This window comes from Triturus cristatus, chromosome 1_2 (assembly GCF_964204655.1).
Source record: "Triturus cristatus chromosome 1_2, aTriCri1.1, whole genome shotgun sequence".
Taxonomy (NCBI): Eukaryota; Metazoa; Chordata; class Amphibia; order Caudata; family Salamandridae; genus Triturus; species Triturus cristatus.
The window spans coordinates 820,820,509-820,843,472 of NC_140580.1; the positions used below are offsets into that span (position 1 = coordinate 820,820,509).

General features: G+C 43.3%; 1 protein-coding gene across 1 annotated transcript in view; it reads right to left on the minus strand.

Moving 5' to 3' along the window:
• Positions 1-22,964, minus strand: part of CHD5 (chromodomain helicase DNA binding protein 5) — a 568,616-nt gene that overhangs the window by 497,746 nt on the left and 47,906 nt on the right. Inside the window, exons 8-10 of the mRNA XM_085624078.1 lie at positions 7,159-7,383; positions 3,122-3,325; positions 1,278-1,489 (exon numbers count right to left, since the gene is read on the minus strand). Of these exons, the coding sequence (XP_085480204.1) occupies positions 1,278-1,489; positions 3,122-3,325; positions 7,159-7,383 (641 nt within the window). The remainder of the gene's footprint in view (positions 1-1,277; positions 1,490-3,121; positions 3,326-7,158; positions 7,384-22,964) is intronic.

The window sequence follows — 22,964 nt, forward strand, 5'->3', positions numbered from 1 at the left end:
AGCCTTCTAGTCGGCTTGTCTATTTCCTTGTCATAACCTAGCAGATCTAGCATTACATCATCTTCCAGTTTTTGTATTGGCTTCTCATAGCTATCCAAAAGGACTATCACTGGGTCCCCAGATAATGCACTGATTCCATTGTTCATTTCAGGGGGAACTCTAGTATTGTTGGTGTCATAGAGGGGGTAAGCAAAAAAATTATGGATTTGTCCCAATGAACACTGAGACCTGAGAGGCCCGAACCTCACCACCTCCCGCAGTAAAGTAGAGAGATTTATCTCCGGTTCTGGAATATATAGCAGCGTATCATCCACATATGCCGATATTATAATATTTGAGCCAGGGAAGCGTAACCCCCATGCCCATGATATTCTCGAAGGGCATGTGCCAGTGGCTCCACCACCAGTGCGTACAGCAATGGCAATAATGATCAACCCTGCTGAGTACCTCTTGTAATTGTTATTGTGGGATTAATGACATTGCCAACATGAATACAGGCCACTGGTGCAGTGTACAGTACTGTGATTAGTCGTTCAAATACCACTCCCACTCCAATCCGCCAGAGCCCTGCCCGCATAAACTCCCAACTGTGTCTTCTTGAAGCATCCAAAGAGGTGTTAAAAGGGTTCTTAAATGCAGTCTGCTTGGATGTGAATGAAAACATAACATTTTTTCATAGAAATGGAGGTGTGTCTTCGTGTGTTACAAATACTGATACTTCTATGGCAAAAACATAGCTAAGGAGCAACCGTACACAGTAGATAATATTCGAGATAGGTAGTGATCAATTCAAGATTATTGACTGGTCAACCAACAAAACAAACCCATATCCAATAACCCTATCAATAAAACAATGAATTCACCACACAAACATATACCAAAACTCCTCATCAACCACAAACTCAATTAACTAATCAGCCTGTCCGTAAGCAAGCCAATCAATGAGCCAGTCGACAGACAAATCAACTACTAGTCAACTAACCAGCTAGCCAACAAAGCCATTAACGAATTCTCAGAACAAGCATCCAACCGGTAGATTCACTCATAAACCCACAGATCAGTTAATCAATGGCTATATTGACACCTTGAATAATCAATTAACCAAACAATAGCCAATTAACCAAATTATTGATCAACCAATCAATCAAGCAGTTAACCTAAAACGTTTTGATCTACATTAGTGCTAAACCACAATATTATCCAAACATCAACCACAGTTTTGTGCACCATTGCTATGGTTCCATGTAGGATGCTGCTTTTCTGTATTGTCTTCTTACCTGTGGTTCATTATCCTGTGAATCATCATCCACTCAGGTTTAATGCCATAACGATAGTATTGCTCCTCCATCTTTGCATACTCTGGGTCTTTGCTTTTCCTCTTTTCACATTTGCTCTCCTCATCACCTGACCCATAGTCAAATGGTGGGGGGTCATCCATGTCATTCTTTCTTTGGTAGTTTCGAAACATCACTGTGTGGTACAGCTCCAGCTAAACAGGAAAGGCAACGTTTAAAAAGTAATGCAAATTGGACCGCCAACAACATTGTGAAATTCCATTTTAAGATGACACGCAAGAGTTCAAAATAACTTTAATCTCCCCAGGGGTTCTTTCTTAGACTACAATGCCAAGAAATGCTCCTTAAATCTCTTATATACATTGTCTAGATTTAAATGAAGATAGCATCACGTTTGGAAAAAAAAAATATTGCTGTATGTGATGTAATTTTGTCGTTGTAGCTGCTGGATGTTGAACTTCGATTACCTGGTCTGGTTCATTCTTTGCCGGTGTCCAGATTGAACAATCTAGTCACACTTCCAATGGGCTCTTACCAGACATTTGCTGACCACTTGAGTAGATGTCTATTGTTCTTTATCTGCGAATACTACTGGGGCTGCACACATTTTTATTTGCCCACATTTAGAGGGTTTGGTTGCTGCCTTTACATCTATGTGTTGTAAATTTATATCCAGGCCATACACTGGAATTGGCAAGTAAACTTCACCAGGTTAAGAGGTATCTGGGGCTTTAAGGATATTATTTTTATCTTCTATCATCTGCAGTAGATTTACTTGTGTACTCAGTCGACGATCTACTAATCTACTGTAGTTCAAAAGTGCTGAAAGGTCCCTGTGTCATCCCACATCCTGCTTATTTTAAAGTATGTGCCTCACTCATTCTATGCTTTTTGTTTCTTTTCAGATGCCCGCACCACACTATGGAACCGGATGCCCGGCCCCACCCCCGCTTCTCCCCTCCGCCATTTTGTAACATTGCATGCCTGCACCTGCTGCAGTGACTATTGCTGTGTTGAGGTGCTGATGGTGAGTTCTCCAGCAGATAAAAAGCAGTAGTGAAATGGCTGTACTCTGAGCAAAATAATGAACAATTAGATTCTAAGGGGCAGATTTACGTTTCCTGGTGCATCCCTGCAAATCAGCAGGGATGCGCCAAGAAACGTGCGACATGCAATGCCATTGTTGCGCCACCACAATGAGGCACGCCATGGCGCAAGGCTAGGCAGATGCATGTCACATCTGCCGACGTAAGGTTGGCGCAGTGCTGGAGTTGTGACGCGGGCGCGACGCAACTCCAGCACTGTGCTAACCCGGCCTATCTTCCACATGGTGCGTCACACCTTACGCCTGCTTCAAACAGGCGCAAGGTTTTGATGCAGCGGGGTCGGAAAAGTGACTGAGTGAAATCTTGTAGATTTCACTCAGGCACTTTTCCGAGGCGTTCCTGCGCCGGAACGTCCACCCTGCGCCAGTACGCCCACATAAAACCTGATGCAAGATTCATGTGACGCAGGGCTTTACAACGTGACGCATCTCCCTAGATACGTCACGTTGTAAATCCCCCCTGCACGGCGCTAGCTTTACACCACCGCTGTGTCACAGAAGTGATGCAACGGCGGCGCAAAAGTGGCACACGGGGCTTGTAAATCTTCCCCAAAGTACGCAATTAGATTTTGTTATAAATGTGACTTTTAAGGTAGTGCAATTAAATTAAATATTATATATAAACTGTTTTGAACATGAACTTATAGTATTATTAGAGTATATTATTTTTCTATACACACAATTTCGTTAGTTATACATCGGTAGGTAAAAGCAAACATACCTGTAGCTCTTTGACCCATGAACTGTGCCAGTATGACAAACCGGCCCATTTCACAAAAAATTCCCTCTCCGGGATGCCCTCCAGGGGCTTGGGAGGAGGTCCAATGGGTTCAATTTCATCAGGAGGCAAAGATGAAAATGGTATAGAAGGCTGCCTCCAGGCCCAATGTAGGATTCGCTGGACTTTTCCTTTTAAGGGTGGGCACTAGTGATAAAAAAGTAATAACACAACAAAGTCTCAGGCAATACAATTCGAGAGAAGGTGCATTTTTGGGAAAATACACATCATTTTTGCCAACTGTTTGATTGAACCTTTTCATATCCTTATAATTTCTTGAAATAGTCAGTTGCACTCTCACCTGACATCACTCAAAGTCCTTTACAGTTGTTTACACTTAATAGGACTATGTCAATTTTAATCTGTGTCAATGTGGACGATACCTGTGAGTAATCTGCTGACACCAGTTTCAGTCTTTAATGACGATCAAAAAACACTGCTTAATCAATTTCAGTTTTTACAGTCCCTTTGATATTTTTAAGTGCTCTCTTGTGAGTGCGTAATCAAATACTTCCAATCAAAAGATATTATATCGAATGTGATTATGTACAAAAACTAAAAAAGACAATTTGACTAAGGTGAACTTCTGAATATCATTAATGGCTTAGAGATGAGAGCCAGGATATAGCCTAGAGATACTGTCAACAGTGACTGAGACTAAAATATGAAAATGCATAATTGAAATTTGCATGCACCAAATTGTACAGGGTTCACATTGTAGTGTTACCACCAGTGAGTGTTTAGAATGTTGTCATGTCTGTGCTGCCAACCACTTCCTTAAAAGATCTTTTCATCAACTTTCCAGAGGCAGGTTGGTATGTGCCATGCACCTGGTGGTATTGGTACAAAAGTTGAGTATGAAGCAGCAATACAACCAATCTGCACAAAAGGTACATTTTACCTTATGTATTGATCAGTAATGACTGTAAAACATGTTAGGTGACAACTCATTGACATTGTCCACGACTGAAAGAAATTTTAAAATGTGAATCTGAAAACATTACCAGAATTTGCAGGGATTACAATGAAGTGACAATAATTGTGACACTTTTTAGTACTCTCCTGTGAGAGTGCTACTGACCATTAGTACAACAAGCATTTGCAAAGCCAATACATCTCATCCTTTGGCTATGCCAATGCAGAATTATTAACTGTGCCAACAGTTTGTTTGCCAGTGCTATTTAGCATTGACCAGAAGCAAGAAAATGCTCAATGATGATAAACAGCACCAGCAAAACAAGAAACAAAGTATGGTAAAGTGTATGCAAGCATGAGTAACCACACAGGCACACATTTGCATCATGATGCTATAGTCAACCAGCCTGTGACATATGAGCACACGTATCACCATGCAGGTGTGGACATAATGTATGACAAAGCCACCCTTTTGGATTTTTTTATTTCGCCTTCTAAGAGTGTGGATGCCAATCTCGTAGCGGGAAACAAAAAAAGAATTACGTTAAATGTGCATGAAAGTGGTTTTCCAAAAAGGAGCGACCAAGCTGCAAATTGCCACTGTTGGGCTATCTAGAAAAGATTAAAAAAAAGACATGCTGGGGAAAGGCAGGAGAGCAAAAGTAGAGTAGGCAGGAGGAATATTAAAACACTGAAAGACAAGTTTAACAAAAACTATATGAGTTGAGCAATGGACTAGGATGGGGGCCAACATATAGGGGGCAGGGATATGCACCCAGGCGAGAGAGCAAGAAAGCCCATGCACTCCCATGGAGTCTTAATGGTAAAAGATAAAAGAAGTTCCTTGACTCCCTGAATGTGAGCAGTAGAAGAATATGGGTCATCCAGTCAAAAGGATGACAAAGAAGTGATCCTCCAGGGTAAGAACAAACATAAGAAGATGAATGGCCAGCAACTAAGTTGCAAATGAGATTGACAAGAAAGCCAACCAGTGAAAAGCAGTGGGTTGAATCAAAGACCACTGGAAGTAGCAATACTGCTTCATCAACAGTCAGCTAAAAGCTGTCTATAGGCGATGACCAAAAATGTGTTTTCATATAGCCTATTTTATCTCAGTAATGTATTTTGTATATCTTTGTCTGCTGATACACCAAGTTCAAAATGGCTGGAGCACCAAAAAAGCCATGTTCACTATGGAATAATCTTTTTTTAGTGGTGTGTAATTTGAAAGGTTTTTGTCCACACACTCTGTAAAGTTTTTCTTTTAAACTTGACAAGCTTCCTGAAATTATCAAAGGTTTTACAAAACATTTTGGAAAAAATCCAACCAAATTAGATTAATGGTTAGAAAGGTAGACACAAAACACCTTTTAGCTGTAAATTCTATAGCAAAAATAGTGACAGTTCAATTTTACTAAGGAGGCAAAGTTTTCCAAACTTCTCAAAATTCACAAAATTTACATTCCCAGGTAATTTTTGTAACCACAAGCACAGGCTCAGAACAGAAGGTATATAACTTTAATTTTATGATATAAACAATGCAGGTAAGTATGCATAGGGCCTGCTAATTTTGGATGGAAATGCAATTGACCTGAACCAATTTCTATCAATGTTTTTCAGAATGATTTTCTCCCCTTTAGAATACCCCTTTATGCCGTGACAAATGGCATTTTATTTACTTAAATCAATTCTTCCTTAGAGACCATAGCAGAATAGGCTTATACGCTAGTTCACATTTCTCATTCTTATCATTATCATCTACACTTCACAGAGAATTAGCACTGGCATCTTAAGAATTTGTGGGTCGCTGGACAAGATATATTTTAGGGCCACCTGTTTGAAGCAACTTTGAATTTATGACCTCTTTTTGGTTCATTAAAACCCTCATAATGGGCAACAATATTTAATTAGAAGTTAAACCCTTAGAAATAGGGGCATGCAAAAGAAGCCAAAAGCTCAATCTGTCTAGTGTCCGCAAGTCCCATAGTACCTTAAGAAAGCTTGAATAAGCATTGATAAAGACATTTTGTTTTGAGTTTGGATCTTATTTCTTTACTTGCAACAAATATATTTTATGTAGAACTGAATATCTAACCAGCTTGTTACTCCCATTGCTGGAAACCATGCTAACAGTGAATTGCTATATGTTTAGTTGACTAGTGCATTAAAGTGAAATAATATATATGCACATATAACTTGGAATTGCAGCTTTTTGTGCTGAATATTTATAACCACACATATATACCCATGAGTTAGCCAGAAGAAAAGGAGTAGTAGAAAGAGGAAGTTGTAAGTAAAAAAAGAGGCAGAGAAATAGGTAAGGTTTAAGAGTGTGGTGGACAGGTAGCCGGAGATAGGGAAAAGAAATGTAGGGGAAGAAAGAGGAGTACAGCACTCTAAGGGGCGAGGTAGTGAGAGAGATATGTAGAAAAAGAGGTGAACTTGAGAGAAGTAACTGCAGTGGGTGGTAGATGTATACAGAGAGACTTGAGGAAACCAAAGATATGCAAAGTAGGGAGAGCACAATGAGAAGAGGCATAGAAAAACGTGTTGAATAAAGAGAGCAGTGGGGAAGAGAAAAGGGCAAAGAGAGGGGTGGAGGGTAGACAGACAAAGTGAAGTAGAGCTAAAAGAGGAAACTAAGATAAGTTCATGAATTATAGAAAGAGAGGTGAGGTTAATATAGAGGTAAAAGAATTGTTAGACAGAAAAAGAAGAAGTGGTAAGGCAGATAGATCCATAAAAATAGAGGTTGACAGAAATGGGTGAACAGGAGAGGATGAAATGAAATGCAGAAGTTGGTCCAGAAAGATATATATGTTAGTGAGGGGGCGGGGCAGAGGAGTTGATGATAGAGGAAAAAGGGGCAAAGATAAGTAAATAGAGGTGCTCACTTTGCCCACAGCTTAAAACATCTCTGCAGCTAGATTGATAACAAGCTAGGAAAACTTCACTGAAAAAGGTCTTGCCAGAAACTAAAACTCAGGCATTTTAAGGGATCCAAAAACTATTAAATAAATACGAGATACAGGTTTATTCTACTTGCTAAAATTAAATATACTTACTGTACAGCGAGGGCAGAGCCATTCGCCATTTGGTATTTCGGGCAAAGGGGGGTTCAGACAGTGCAAGTGATAGGAAGATGGACAGGTGTCGCAGCACAGCAGCTCCCCGCCATCTTTACAAGTACGGCAAAACTCCATGTGATCATCCTCCTCCTCTTCCTCTTCACATATCTCTTCTTCATCTTCATCATCTTCCTTTGGTTCCCATTGAATGCCTTCCTTTTCCTAAAATTCCCCACAGAAGTAAACCCAAAAAGAAGGTAAGAGACATTTTGATTATAGTTGTAATCATACACTTCAATTTATGTACACCAAAAGTGCTAATGTGGTATGGCGCCCACCTGCTGGAAGCAGCAGCTGTCCCTGAAGCATGTACTTCCCTCATGGTCAGATGATCCTGACTACAACCTCCTAGTAATGCAAGCCTCATTCACAGAGACAATGTAGCCTTTCTTCGTATCAATGCCAGCTCCTCAGCTTCCAAAATCTATTTTGCCTGAGTTTTATTGGCAGTTGCCTTTCACTGCTTCCTCTTCCTTATCGATTAAATGTTTAATATTATGATGTCACAAACATTAAGACAAAAGAATCAGGGTAGAATATCTCCACAAACAGTCTGAACATATAATAATAAGATGTTTGCATTACTTCCCATAAGGAACAAGGTTGTTTCTGTGAGAAAGTGTATTATTACTTGAGGTGGATAGAAGCCCACCACAAGTAATGTTACTTTTCTTGTTAGATCCAGTAAAGGTTTCAGTAATTTAAACCTGGGCTCAACCTGTTGTAGCTGTGGCACAGAGCAGACAGGCTTAACTTAAGAAAATATAGAAAGCATTTAGAATTACCAGAACAATTAAATAGTTGAAAACACAACACAAGAAAAATCCTGCTCCCATTTATAAAAATAGAGAATATTTTAATGAACAAAATTACAACAAATTGACAACAATCCAATAAGGTGAACCAGTGATATTAATTTTTAAAGTTTTAAATAAAAATAATGCCAAAAAGTAGGTATCTGGTCACGCTGGACTAGGTCAAAGTCAAAAGTTAAGGCCAACTGTGCTGGATTGCAAGTCGTATACCGGGACCAAATTAATTGCGGTCACAAAGTTGCCTTCTCACTTAGAAACTTTCATGAATGTAGAAAAGTACCTTCAGTAGGGCCAGGCAGCCGAATGTATCCGAGGAAGGACTTGACTGCGCAGGGGTATGGCTATACAAGGCCTCAGAGTCAATTGGAGGCTGCTTGGTGTCAGCCCTGTTAAATTTGTCCACGAAGGTTGCGGGCATTGCTCAGATGCTGCTACGCATCAAGTCCAGTGCAGCAGAGGAATGAGTGTTGCTCGGTATTGGGTCAGGGAAAGCTGTTGATCGTGTGCTGCTCTGCTTTGGGTCCGGTGAAGCCATAGACGAATGTTGTCGATGTGTGGTGTCAAATTCAGTGAAGCTTTCAAATAGGCAGGGAAGGGGACGCTCTGACCTCAATCAAGGGTTCCAGGACCCAAGGAACAGCGCTTTGGGGGTCAGGACGTATACTCCAACAGAAAACATAAGCAGGGTCCAGGGCAGGTCCAGCTGCAAGTGGTCAGCTGGGCTCTACCAGAAGTGGGCTTCTTGTAGCTTTTGTGTGCCTGTAGGTTACAGGATGTCAGATAACTGACCCGTGGAGTCTAATTCCTTGTTCTAAGAACAAGTGGGAGCAGGTCCAGTACCTAGGGTTCTCCACACAGGTCTCAACTGTTGGTGCACTCCTTCTTCTATCTTCCACAGGTCCACTAGTGTTCTAAAGAAGGTACCCTGAGGTGCCTCATTTATGCTTGGCACTAGCCTGTGGGTGTGGATAACTCCTGTTAACTCCTTAACACATAGGGCCAACCTTCAGTGGGGTAACCACACCCACATTTGACAGCAGTTCCTGTGTTCACTACTGGAAACAATCACAGAGTGCCCATCTCCACTGTACCTCAACCTATCATGGCAGAACATTTCTTCCTCTGTTCAGTGCTCCTGTGCCCACCAACAGGTGTGGCTAGGTAAATGAGCAAACCCCCCTCTGTGGTCACTCAAAACCGGTTCTGGGGGCATCGCCTCTCCCATTGGTATAAGAGCTTGGCTGGCTAAGAAGGAAAAAGATAGGCAGACCCAGGTGTAAGTTACATCTGCCAGTAACAGGGTAGTCATCCTTTGCGATGCAACAGGATGAGCCAGGGGCCCAGGGCATACTGTCAAGAGAAGATCAACCTCCCACCACACCTAAGACCTTGTCTCAGCTATGCAAGGAAATTCACACCTCATCACAGAGCTACTCAGCTCCTGTGTGACAGTTAGAAGCTCAGAAAAATGGGCTTTTAGAGGCTCTCGGCAGGTTAAAGGTGACTTTTTAAAAGTACCATTTTTAAACTATGTAATACAAATCAGACTTCACCAATGAATTGGATTTTGTAATGGAAAAAAAATTAAAAGTCTAATTATGAACTTTGTATCTGGTTCCTCAGTGGAGATAGTATTATTTACTTTTAATAATGTATCCCAGTGCTTTCCTATGGAACAGCTAACCTTGCTATGGTGAAAATACCTTTTAGGGCATTGCCACTGCAATGACGTTAAACTTTGGTTTCCCTGCTTTGACATATCATGCACCCCGCTTATGGGCATTTAAGGCCTACTTATATGTGGGTTATTTATATTTAGGATAGTTTAGGTCTGTCAAAAGGGGATATTTTTAGGTTGAATTTGCAGTTTAAACCTGCGCAGCCTGGTTACTGGTGGCAAGACTTCAGTGATGTTTTACAATGTCACTTTATTGGTGGCACAATATGTGCTGCAGTCTACTAGTGACAGACATTTTGTACCACATACTAGGGACCTATAGATAAGCTAAATGTGACAATTGGGAGAATAGCCAATTTCAACATTTTTTAGGGGTCAGAGCACATGCACCAGCAAAGTCCCAGTACACAGAGTAAAGAGCAGCATCAGTCCAAGACAATGGGGATGATCATGCAAAAATAGACATTCTTCTATATTTAACATATGGATATCCCCAGTAAGATCATCAACAGCTTGAGGTGTTGTCGTTTCTACTGTTATTGGGGAAACTTTGTAACAAAGTGAACCCTTAGTTCTGCTGGGATTACAAACTGGGCAAGTGATAAATGTGTTTTATTTCATATGGTGCCTCATCTAATTTGCTCATCTCCTCATACTCACCAGGGCCCTGATTTACAAAACAGTAGTCATACATCTAATGTTTGAAATAAATTCAACACTTTCTTCCAATTGTCAAAATATTCCTGGAGTATTCCTGTGAAAAGGTGACTGTTTTAGATTTCCAAGAGTACTAAAAGTCACAAGTTTTTACACATTTATAAATGTAATGTGTGCCTTTTCATACATGTAAATATTGTGCACAAGTATATTCGCACAGCTTTACTTTTTTCTCACGGGACAAAATATTTCTCCTTATGGAAAACATGCTCCCATAGCCTCTGTCTAATTTTGGGACAGTTTCCTGCCCAGTAGCTGCCTGGCTAGAGATGATTCCTGGCCTAGGCAACTATAAAACAGCAAATGTATCTAGGGTTAGAATGTGCCTGCCACCATTATGTGAATGTCCACAAAATCACAAATTTGTGGGTGTTCAACTTCCTAGACAGTCATGCCCGTCCTGGTGCACCTTACAACTAACGCATTGTAGCAGATATGCTAAAACTGGTACGTTTAGCAATGTATAATATTGATAGGTGTACACCATAATGTGGTAAGTAGCAATTGAAGTGTTTGCAGCCCTTCTTATAAATAAAAAAACGACCATCAGCCCAATTTCAAAGGATTTATGATCTGGCTTAGGGTCTGAAGTTTGCTCTTAAGTTTGTCAAGTCAACAGGTTGGCCAAGTAATATTCACCATCTGTCAGTTTCTATGCTTCAGAAAAACTAAAAGGCCTCATTTATCGGATGAGTTACTCGGGCACAATTGTGACAGATTTCCCGTTGCCTTATGAAAAGTACAGTATATTCAATGGCACTTGTTAAATCTGTCACATTTGTAATAGAATACCTGTTTACCAAACTCCAAGTTCTTAACCCAAATGTTTTCAACAACTGCTACAAAAGCTATGTTATATATTGATTTTTAAGCTGAATCTCCTGACTTCAAGGGAAACTACACAATGCGCCACATTATTAATTTTAACTTGTGATGATTTACTAGTGAAATCTTTTCCCATCATTCTGATTTCTAATGTTTTGCAACTATCTCTCTAACTTATTTTGGGAACTGCTTTACTCTGTGAAGCAGGAAGTGACATCAGAGCAGGAGAGGAAGTGCAACCTGTAAATTAATCACATGAGCCAATAATCAAACTAGGTTGCTCCTATAATGGATAGACAATGGATAGATTAAATAATTATTTATGTCCCTTATATTTAGGTGTTTGAGGCACACAACAAAGCGCAAGGAGAGTAATAACACATTATTGATCCACATATCACAAGCATACTTCTTGAGACCTAGCTCTATCGAGATATACATAGCACAAACGGGGATATCATATTGTAAGAAAGTGGGTTATTGGTTGAGGGGGTGAGAACCCTTCTCAGCCAATAACCCCTATTCTTGTCAAGGTGAACCACAAAATTCACTAAATTAACATGTGCTTAACCCTCTGTAAGCATGGCAAAAAAGCAATTTGGCTTCACTTAGAGGTAGCGTGTAAAGTATATATGCAGCACTCAAACAGTAATAAAGTGAAAACATGAGAAAAATCTCAAATCAATTTTGAAAGATAGAATAAATGTTAACAAATAAACTGACATCAAATTGAATATATTCCACAGTAAAACCAGAATTTGGATGTTTTAAGGCTTTAAGTGTACATTACAGCCAAAGAAATCAAAGTGCCAACTGCAAGTATAAGGCAGACATGCAATGGAACGTGGTTCACCTATACGTGGTGGTTTGGGTCTGGTCCCTGATACATTCAGACTTTGAAGAATTTTCAAAGAAAATGTTCTGAGAAGCTAAAGGTCAGCAGGGCAAAGCAGCCAGCGGTGTCCAAAGAGCTGTTGTCATCGGGGAGCTTCTGGATACCGCTGCTTGAAGGTCCAGCTGAACAGGATTTGGTATTGTGGAGAAAAATGTAGTGGGAGCTATTGTGAAGTCACACCTGCCAGCGATGCACCTAAGGCGGATCGGCAGGCAGGTAGGTCCCAGTCTTCTGTCGTTTCTCAATTACTTTTTGGTGAAAAAGGCTCTAAGCCCCAACTTTTAGGGTGAGGCAGGAACAACACCTCTAACATCACTTCCAAGGGTTCAGGACCTGGTGGCACCACTTGGGTGGTTAGGTGTAGGGTTCAAGGTCGCTGGAGCTTGTTATGTCCTAGTAGATCACACAGAAGGCCAGCTAATTAGCCCATGGAGTCACTCTGGTGGTCAGGGGTTGAAAGAGCAGGTCCAGTCCCCTTCAGTAAGCAGGGCAGCAAGGCTGTTCTTCCAGCAACAGGCAGTCCTTTTGAATCTTCCACAGGTCCAGGAGCATACTGAAGAGCATACTGAAGAGATGGTTCAAGAGGTCCAATATTTATAGGTAGTGCCAGCCTTTGAAGTGGGGGTGACATTTTGGCTATTTCCACATCTGGTTTTGAAAGAAATTTCATTTCCTCTACCAAGGATCTGAGTAGTCTAGGCTGACAAAACTGTGGTGTCAAGCTCCTTTGTGAGTGTGCTAGAGGCAGCCTTTTGAAATGTAAGTGGGTCAGGGACATCTCCGTCTCACCCATCCTAGCAGGATGGCCCATCCTGCCAATACCTAGTCCCCCTTTGTCTCACGATCTGGGAGGAACACACAAAGGCCACACTATTCACAGTCATGGGACTCAGGACACAGGCTGCAGGCACCAAATGATTAGGACACGAAAATGTCAACTTCTTAAAAATGGCAATATTGAATACAATGCACCTTGCCCTATGGGCTGTTCAGGACCTACTTTAGGGGTGACTTAAATGTATTAAAATGTGAGGTTTAGGCCAGGTAAAAGGTTTATTTGGACAGGTTGAATAGGCTGTTTTATGCCTGTAATGGCAGGCCTGAGACTTGTTTTAAAGAGCTGCTAAAATGGGTGGCACAATGAGTGCTTCAGACCCACTAGTAGCATTTAACTTTACAGGCCCTGGGTACAAGTAGTACCAATACTAGGGACCTATAAGTAAACTAAATATTCTAATAAGATGTAGGCTAATTTTAACATGTTTAGGGAGATAGCACAAGCACTTCAGCACTAATTAGCAATGGTAAAGTGCACAGAGTCCTAATGCCAACAAAAACAGATTTCAGAAAACAGGACGTGAGAAGGCAAAAGGTTTAGGGGAAGACCATGCCAAGGAGGACAGGTCTAACACATATGCTAACTTAGAGGTTCCCAGGGATATTGTAAGTTGGGTGGAAGTATAAAAGATAACACGAAATCTAAAATTATGGTCAGTTACTACTCACCAACAAAATAGGAAGAAAGAGTTATGAATTCACTGGGAAAATTGCCATAGTATAAGCTGTTCAAATTAAAGCGAGAAAAGCTATGAATAAGATAACAACTGGAAAACACTTGGCAAATAATACATTGATAAAATGTTTCCCCAAAATTAAAGAAACTTTGAGACAGTTTTAAAAATATGTACACACTTATGAAAAAAATGTGTTGAAATACGTGGTACAATTCATGTTAGACATCAACATACTTTCATTGCAAGAAGAAATATATTCATCAGAAGTGCTCGAATTTTGGAACTCAAGAATGACAAATCTTCAGGTGCTGATTGCTTTTGAGAAGATTTTAAGAACAAATCTATTTCTTAAATTTGTAAATAACCTAGTTCTGTGCTAATCTATTGCATTGAGTGTTCCCCATATAGAAATGAAAATATGAATGTGTAAGTTATTAATGAAGGAAACAACCTGAAATTCACCAAGTAAAGAAAAAATAAGACAGGCATGTTAACAAAAAACAGGTAAATTGGGTAAATTACAAATATGCGTGGATCAAACTGACAATGGACTGGCTAATTCACTAAATTTTCTGGCTTACATAAGTGATTTACATGAATCTTAATCAAACGTTTTGTTATTTTTGAGACATTGATTTACTCATACCTTTAAAAAAAATTGCAACTGCATGAAAAATACGGATTGATGTACACCTATTTCCCTAACCCACAAGTACGTATTCTACATACTTTGTTCATTACCCATGGCTAGAGTTAGGGATATTTTTAACATGTAAAATTATCTGTCAATTCATTTTGACATAATAGGAATATGTTCCCCTTACATTGCTCTCCTTCCTGCACACGGTAGAACATTGCCTATTTTTTCGCAATATTTGAAAGGCTTTGGGGACTTCATTTATAAATGCGTATACGTAAGCATGTTCTATATTGGGATAGAATTTCCCTGATCCCTGCTCTGACATGGCATTAACAACACTTACTGGTTTAAACCATTTTAAAAACTATGAAGCTCATTACCAGTAATGTGTTTTTTGGTGCAGGAATACCGGGATTCCGGAAACCCTGATTAGGGACATTATGGGGTCATTAAACCCGAGTGGGAATAACCACATAATGAAGGTTTATGTGTGCATATGCTACATTCAGATTTAGCATTCAGTTTGGTATTTGTAGAAGAGACATAAGGAACATATATGCAAATTATGATATTTTTCCAGAGTGAGACAGAATTTAACCTGGAACCCTTTTTCTGAATTCTGCCCATACTGACATGCTCACCATAATATTCAATTTCACTGAAATAAATATATTAGACGATATTTGGAAACCTTCTAGCAATCTGAGCAGGATTAGTTAGAGTCTCCTCATGTGCACCTTCAGTGTAATTGCTGCAATCCTATCTGTTTGGTCGAATAACTTTGAGGTAGGTCTATAGATGATTCTGAAATGGTATCATGGAACTGCTCAGTATTCAGGCTTTGCACAGACTGCTTTAAGCCAGACAGCAAATTAATTGAACGGTAGGAGCCCAATTTGTAACACAACACTGTACCAGAAATGGATGCCCTTTATCCAGTCTACTCTTGCACTGTATATATAGATCCTGGCAATTGTTTATTTTTTTTAAAGTTTGTTTACTGAGCTACTCACAAAACTCCCACGTCCCACAACCCCTCATTCCCGGTGGCATTAGAAAGAAGCATTAAGACCCCAGCGTAGCATCTCATCCCTGTTTGCAATATTATAACACATGTCAGTCCCAAGAATTAACACAATTAGAACTCCAGGTTACAGCATCTATTATACATCCGGGTTGGTTAATAAATACACTGAAAGTGGAGCCCAAAAGTTCTTAGGGCGGGAGGCTTCAGGCAGTTCCTCGGCATGTATCTCAAGTTGTTCTTTGCAATACAGTAAGTCTCGGACCCACTTATTAAGAGTTGGGGTGAGTCTAGAGCCCCAGCACTGCGCCACGGCCCTCTTGGCTAACAAGGTCGAGACAGCCACCAGTCTACAATTGCAGGGCTTTAGATACTGTACCCAGCCTAATAGACAACCTCAGGAATACATTGCATGGGTTCAGCCAAAACTTTCGTTAGCAGATCAGTAACTTTACCCAGAATCTATATATACCTTTACAAGACCATGCAAGATGTAAGAAGCCAGCATCCCCTTGCCCACATCGGAACTTCCCGCAGACCAAATCGCATCAATTGCATTGGGGTATAGTACAGCTGGTGCAGATATTTAAAGTGGATGATGCGGAGGTTGCAATTCGCCGTGAGTCGGCCAGTGAGGGCGCAGAAGAACCTCCACATTCCAGTGTCAGCGAAGCCCCCAGCAGTGCCACCCATTTGTTATACAAGGGGGATCGAGCTGTTCCCTTTCCCTAAGAGACGTCATGTACAGTTTTGTGATCAGGCCCGTGCGATCCACGCCTGCCAGCACCGCCTGCAGTGCTAAAAACGGTGTGGGTCCTGTAGGGTAATCGGGGTAAATAGCACGTATCGCCTGCTCACCTGCACATAAGTGAACCCGAGCATGAACCCCGGGTCCCTACTGCCCTGTATGTCAGTGAGTGATCTGAACTGGCCTTGTTTATAGAGTTCCACTAATTGGGTTACTCCCACCTCGCCTAATGCTTTAAGAGCTGCATGTTCTTTTGCAGCGGAGATATCTGGATGTGCAGTAAGTGGGAGCCATGGAGTGTAGAGATACAGCAATTGTGCGCGTGTCGCAAGCTTCTTCCACGCCCATGCCGTGCAAAGTGCAGCAATGATTTCAGTTCGTGGTCCACCTCTCCCTCCAGACAAGGCAGTAGCAGCCAGGGCCATTGGAAGGACTGCAAGATTGAGGCATATAGGGATATTAATAAACAAGTAAAGAAGTTTGGGCAGTCTTGGCATTTAACTACTGCTATGCAGTCCGCCAAGGAGAGAGGGAGTTTGGCCCAAATCGCAGCTCGTTCAGTAATTTGTACTAGGGCCCTACCATAATTCTCTGAAACAATTACCTCCGGAGTCTCTGTGAAGCCACACCCCCACATACTTTACAGGGTCGGTGGACCAAGTTAGAGGGAAATCCAGCTCTATACGCCGTGTGCCAGCTGTAAGAGGAAGCACCGTCGATTTTGCCCAGTTGATGCCGAGCCCTGAAAAGCGTTGAATTTCACATATTCCTGAAGTATCTCTGGGAGAAATGTTTTGGGTTCACGAACATACAGAAGCATATCATTGGCGTACATTGAGACTACCAATGGATGCTGTCTAAATCACAGTGCCGCTAGTGAGTGATTCTGGCGGAGCTTACAAGCCAGCGGTTCCAGAGCTAGTGCGAAGAGCATCGGTGACAGGGGTAAACCCTGCTGAGTGCCTCGCTGGACGGAGAACGCAGTAGATACCCAACCATTGACCCGGACTCACGCGGCCGGCGCCTCATATAGAAGTTGAATTCACTTCAGGAAAAAGGGCGGTAGCCACATTCTGAGTAATACAGTAAACATAAACTCCCACTGCAAAGAATCAAATGCTTTTGCTGCATCAAGCAGCACAGCAGCAGCTTGAAAATCGGCCCCAAAGTAATGCAGGGTGAAGAAGATCGTAAGGAAATTGTGGGCCGTAAAGCGGGCAGGGACAAAACCCAACTGATCTGGGAGGACCAGATTGGGGATCAGGGGCTGAAACCTGCTGGCAATCATTTTCGCCATGATCTTGGCATCAATATTTATATTGTAGAATGGGCGTAGGAGTCACACCTGTTAGCCGGCTTGTCAGGCTTGGGAAGCATAACTAAGAGGGCCTCTTTTAGTGTGGGGAGAGAGTACCGCTATCATATGCTTCTGCAAAGTCGTCCAGGAGTCTAGGCGCCAGTACATCAGCGTAAGCCTTGTAGAACTCACTGAGGCGTCCGTCTAGTAGCTTTGCTGGTGGGCAGGGACATGATGGCCATTTTCACATCGTCCTCATCAAAGGGTTGGGTGAGGTATTTGCGTTGGTTGAGAGACAGCCAGCCTAGAGCTACGTCATCTAGATAGGCATGTATATCAGTGGCTGACACATGCCCACGTTGTCCATAAAGGTTGGAGTAGAAGTCCAGCACCACCTCACTGATCTCCGGGGTTGTATAGTGCGGCATGTCCATGATGTAGACCGGAGTCTGAGGTGCAGCCAGTTTCTGAGCCAGTGAAAGACTGGGACGGCCCCCCTCCCCATAATATCGTGCCGTAAAGCTCCGTGACCTGTGTGCTATCTCCTGATCTGCTGTGTCATTATACTCCGTTACCAACACCCGAATGGTAGCAAGGATATGTGCAGCAGGGTTGTGAGTGTATTCGCGCTCTAAAGCAGATATCTCATCTGCCAGTTTATGCATCCGGCGTCGTAGGTCTTTAAGCACCCTTGCCTGTGCACTCATGCAGATACCCCTAATAGTAACTTTAAATGCCTCCCACAGGGTCCCAGGGCTGTCTACCGATCCAGCATTTTCTTTAAAAAAAGTCACTGATGGCCGCGCCAACGGTGCATCTAAACACCTGGTCTGTAAGTGAGGAGGGCTGCAATCGCCATTGAAACGGGGGGCGCTCACAGGTGGGAATGTGCATCTCTAAGAGCACGGGGGAGTGATCGACAATTTTTTGGCCAAGTGGCGTACATCTATAACCCAGGTACATGCTATCTCAGAGAGGAGCTAGTAGTCCAAGCGGGACCATGAGCCATGCACCGTAGACACAATGTGCTTTCCCGTATTCCGGGGTGCCGCACGTGTCAAATATCCCGTATATCCCCTGCGTCTAGAAACCCAAGTAATGCCTCAGTTGCCTGGCTGTGTCGCAGCACACCGCTCCCCTGTTTGTCTAGGTGTCCATCCAAGCAAGCATTAAAATTGCCCCCCCAAAACAACGCAGCCGAAGAGAATTTAGAGATGCGGCACCAAACATCTGCGAGAAAGGAAGGGTCGTCAACATTTGGGCCGTAGACATTTACTAAAAGGGCCTCCATACCCCCAAGATGACCATGGACAACCGCTACCCTGCCTTTCGTGTCTCAGTTTCTGTGTGCAGCATAGTGAAAGGGACCCCTTTCTTCACCAATAGCATCACCCCCCCACGCTTAAGAGGAGTAAGAGGAGGCAACCCTCAGCCCAGCCCATCGGGAACCTACATTATTTTCCGATTGCTGTGTAAGATGCGTCTCCTGCAGGAATACCACCTGGACGTTCAGTCTTGTCTAGCTGCGCTAGCACGGGCCGTATATTCTTGGGACTATTTAAGCTGTGCACATTCCAGGTGAGGGATTTTACGTTACTGCCCATGGACTGTTATGATCAGATGTACTGAGTAGTGTTAGAGAAAGACTGGAGATGAGACCGAAGGGGTGCAATATGTTTACAATAAAAAAGTGCACAGTGACCCACCAAACCTACCCCCCACAACCCCCCACCCACATCAGCGACCCAAACTTGCCAAAGCCATCCCATCCCGAGAAATACAATCCCCAACGTGGGGAGCAAAATATGCAGGTCCCTATTTGGGGAGCGCCAATGGGGGGAAACCAGAGTGCTACGAACCTCCCACATGACAGGAGGAGGCTGATCAAGTATATGAGATGTGCAAGGATTTGCAAGCAAACATCAATCAACATGCATCAAACCTAATTCTGCCATTATGTGGTGCCATCCATAAAGAATAGTCGTCTAAGATAATTGAGGACAATAATCAACACAAGTAACATGAGTCTCCCTGTAAGATGAATAAGTGAACATCACACAACAGAGTCCCATGAGTGTCTAACCCCGGAGCGAGGGTGGACAGGTGAAGCGCATGGACATCCCAACAGTTGTGTGATCAAGGGGTCACAGCAAAAACAATTTAAGCATGTCGGCAACATCAAACTGTGGCCTGAAACATAGAGCACCCAAGACACATAATCACTGTTCGTCTTCGTCTCGATCTGCAGCTGGTGCAGTTCATTTTCGCTTCAGCTTCTTGACGTGATCCAGTGCTGCTTTGGGAGTTGTTACGATTTTGCTGTCTCCATCTTGACCGACCCGTAAACGGGCAGGGTAGAGCATGGCATAGGGAATACTTTCGGTATGTAGAAATGCTTTGACTGGGCCAAATTCATGTTGTGCCACCTGGACGGCCACTGTGAAATCCGGAAAGAAAGACAGCTTATTCCCCTGATGGTGGACAGTGCCCTTCTCCCTCGCAAGTCTCACTTCAGTAGGCGTGCTATGATAGGGTGAGGAGGGGCGCTCAGCACTCGCCTCGCCACCAGCGAGCGGTAGGCCCGCTCCACTATAAACATAGAGGAGAGATTTTCAGGGCTGAAGATATCTTTGAGCATGGTCTCGATGAAGTCCTCCATCTTGCCGGTATTGGTGGATTCCGGCAGACCCGTGACGCGAATATTATTACGTCGAGACCGGGCTTCCAAATCCTAATTTTTTGCCTCAATAAGTGCCAGGACCTTTGCCATATGTAGAGCCTTGTCCGCCACTTCACAAAGGCCAGCTTCATTTGTGGAGACACGCTGCTCTATCTCCCCCATCCACGCATTCTGTTTTTCCAGTTGGGACGCCATGTGGTCAAGTATATGGTTTAATGCCAACATGTTCCCTTCGATAGCCTGGAGACTCTTTTGCATAGCAAGCAGGGTCGCTTCCAGCACGGACGATCCCTCACCCGGGGCATCTGCCTCGGAGTCTGAGGCGGCCCTCTGCGGAGGCCTGGTAGCCTTTCGCACCTCGAACGTGAGGCGAGGCTGTGACTTGTCAATGGAATGGGGAAGGCGTCACTCCCCCAAGTCGGGTTCTAGAGGCATAAGCACAACAGGTGGTGAATGCAGATCAATTGCGCAACAGATCGCAGCCCCAGGATGCAATCACCCAGGTATCAGGGCAAATCAGAGACCCACTTACACAAGAGTACTGCAGAAACACGGTCCTGGACCAATACACACTAGCACTAGCACGAGGTCGCCTCCGGCAGCACCAGAAAGGCCCGGGGCGCCACAGAATCAGTTCCACAGTTCCCGGCCATAATTGGTGGGTTAATAGTTACACAGTTTAAGGCCTGAGAGGAGGGAACAACTCCCGGGCAGTCAAGTTATGTCTGAGGCTCAATGTCTGGACCAGAGGCACTCCTCCTGGGAAGCAACCAGCAGCCAGCAGCTAGCAGCCAGTAACCAGCAGTTGTTGCACAGGGCCCAGGCCTGCCACAGCACACCGCGCGCCTTGCACACAAGCCACAACTCGCAAGCCGCGGCATAGCGTATAGGGCCACTCCTGCCTCCGCAGCAGCAGGCCAGAACACGCCCGCACCACTCACCACAGCCTGCTGCAGGCGGCACCTGTCTCCGGCGGTGAAAGCGGGACTCCATGGGCCCTCGTCAGCACCTTACAGTCGTCTCCGCTCCGCAGACTAGCTCAGCCGCAGTACCCTCAGACAGCCTCGCACGGTCCCAAAGAGCCGCCAAGGTGAGGCAATCAGCGCTCCAGCCAGGGGGCCGTCAGCCGCCGCTGGTGCCTCCGCCGTCACTCAGCCACCCGCTGCGGACAACCAGGGTAGGCTGCTTCCCCCCATGGGTCGCCGCACTCCACCACAGGCCCAGCAACAGTTCAGGAACGGCCCAGCGGGCATGCACACTCACTGCCAGTATCGGCTGTGCAGTCTGCGGAAAGTGGGATTTAGTTGATAATTGCACCGCTTCCGCAGGGGGGGCACAGCGAGCCAGTATCTCACCCCTGCATGTCGCCTAGGTCCGTATACCTCTCCACACGTTAATGGTCGGAAGCGGGGTCCGCCATTTTTGCATCTCACCGGACAGGGCTCCCAGGTGTAGATTCCGCCACGTTTTCAGCACCCCCAGCCGTCGTCGAGGCACCCACCAGCTTTGGGGGTGTCCCGCTGTACAACACCCCCGTTTTACAGCGGAGATGAAGCGTTGATTAGGCGGATATTAGACGGATAGGCGATCAGCCTTGCCGAGCTACACTAACGTGCGGCCATCTTGCCTGGCGCCCTCTAGTGCCCCCCAGATCCTGGCAATTTAATTACCTCCATAAATTAACACTCAACTTATTTTATTGAATGGGATCTTAAGAAAGGTTTTGTTGTTTGCAGGTGAACTGCTAATTGTGAAGACAGTGGCAGATCAAAAAGTAGAAAATATAAAGAAACTAGTTCTTAAATGTTGCCTTGTCTTGTTATCTAAATGTGCAAACGAAGCAAATAATGCTTTTGAACAGAGAAGCTAAACACAAAAGAAGCATTTTACTTGTTTAAGGGAGAAATTCCCATAGAATAGTGAGCACGTATGCAAACACAATTATTTTACAATTTTGGGGGCGGGTAATCAGCTGATCAAATCAAAACAAAATATACTGTTGTACAATATGGGTACTACCAATTGCATACAAATTACATATGACAAACAATGTTAAGCAACATGCTGAGATACAAAATTGTTGTTTGATTATAGAGGGGTCATATTGAGAAGGCCCACTTTCTTATAGCAGACCAATAACACAGTCATTTGGGCTATACCAGCCTCTAAAGACCTGTTTCAGCATTATTGGGCTGAGCCACAGGCTCAGATCAGAAAAAAATTGAAATAAAACTTAAATGCCCGCCATAGCTCTTTGAGAAGACCTGTGAGGGTATTAAAACATTCTACCCTACAATGGCTGAAGTTCTTAATGATAAAAAGTCTCTTGGGAGATACAAAGGAGCTAATTCACAAAAGCATTTATAAGTACAGGAAGGAGTACTAAAAGACTACTCTTTTATGTACTCTTGCATGCATTTGTTAATATGCCACATCATGTCCAACTCCATGTTAGAAACAGTGCAAATAGGGCGCAGTCCTTTCTATTTGTACTAATTTTATATGACTATTACTTGAATACTCCCACTTTAACTCCATTCTAGATGTTATAGGGACAATTGACAAAGTTTTGCTAGAGTACATAAATGAATACTGGAGGAGTACTCCTTGACATACTATAAAATGCCTTTGGTAATAGGCACCAAAGGAAATAAGTCTACTGCAATCTCGGCAGTGCCCCAACCCTTTATTTTACAGTTCTTACTGCATACGTTTGTTGGTCTCTGATGGGACCAAACATCAGCATACAAGTTCCAGCAGTAAGTGACAAACATAGAAAGGGAGAGCTGCACAAAAGGTAAGCCACCACAAGTTCTGTCTCTCACATTGCTTTGTCAACTTGATTCTCATACAATACTAAAATACTCACTAATGAGCAATACAGAAAGTACAATGTTCAAATGATTGCAT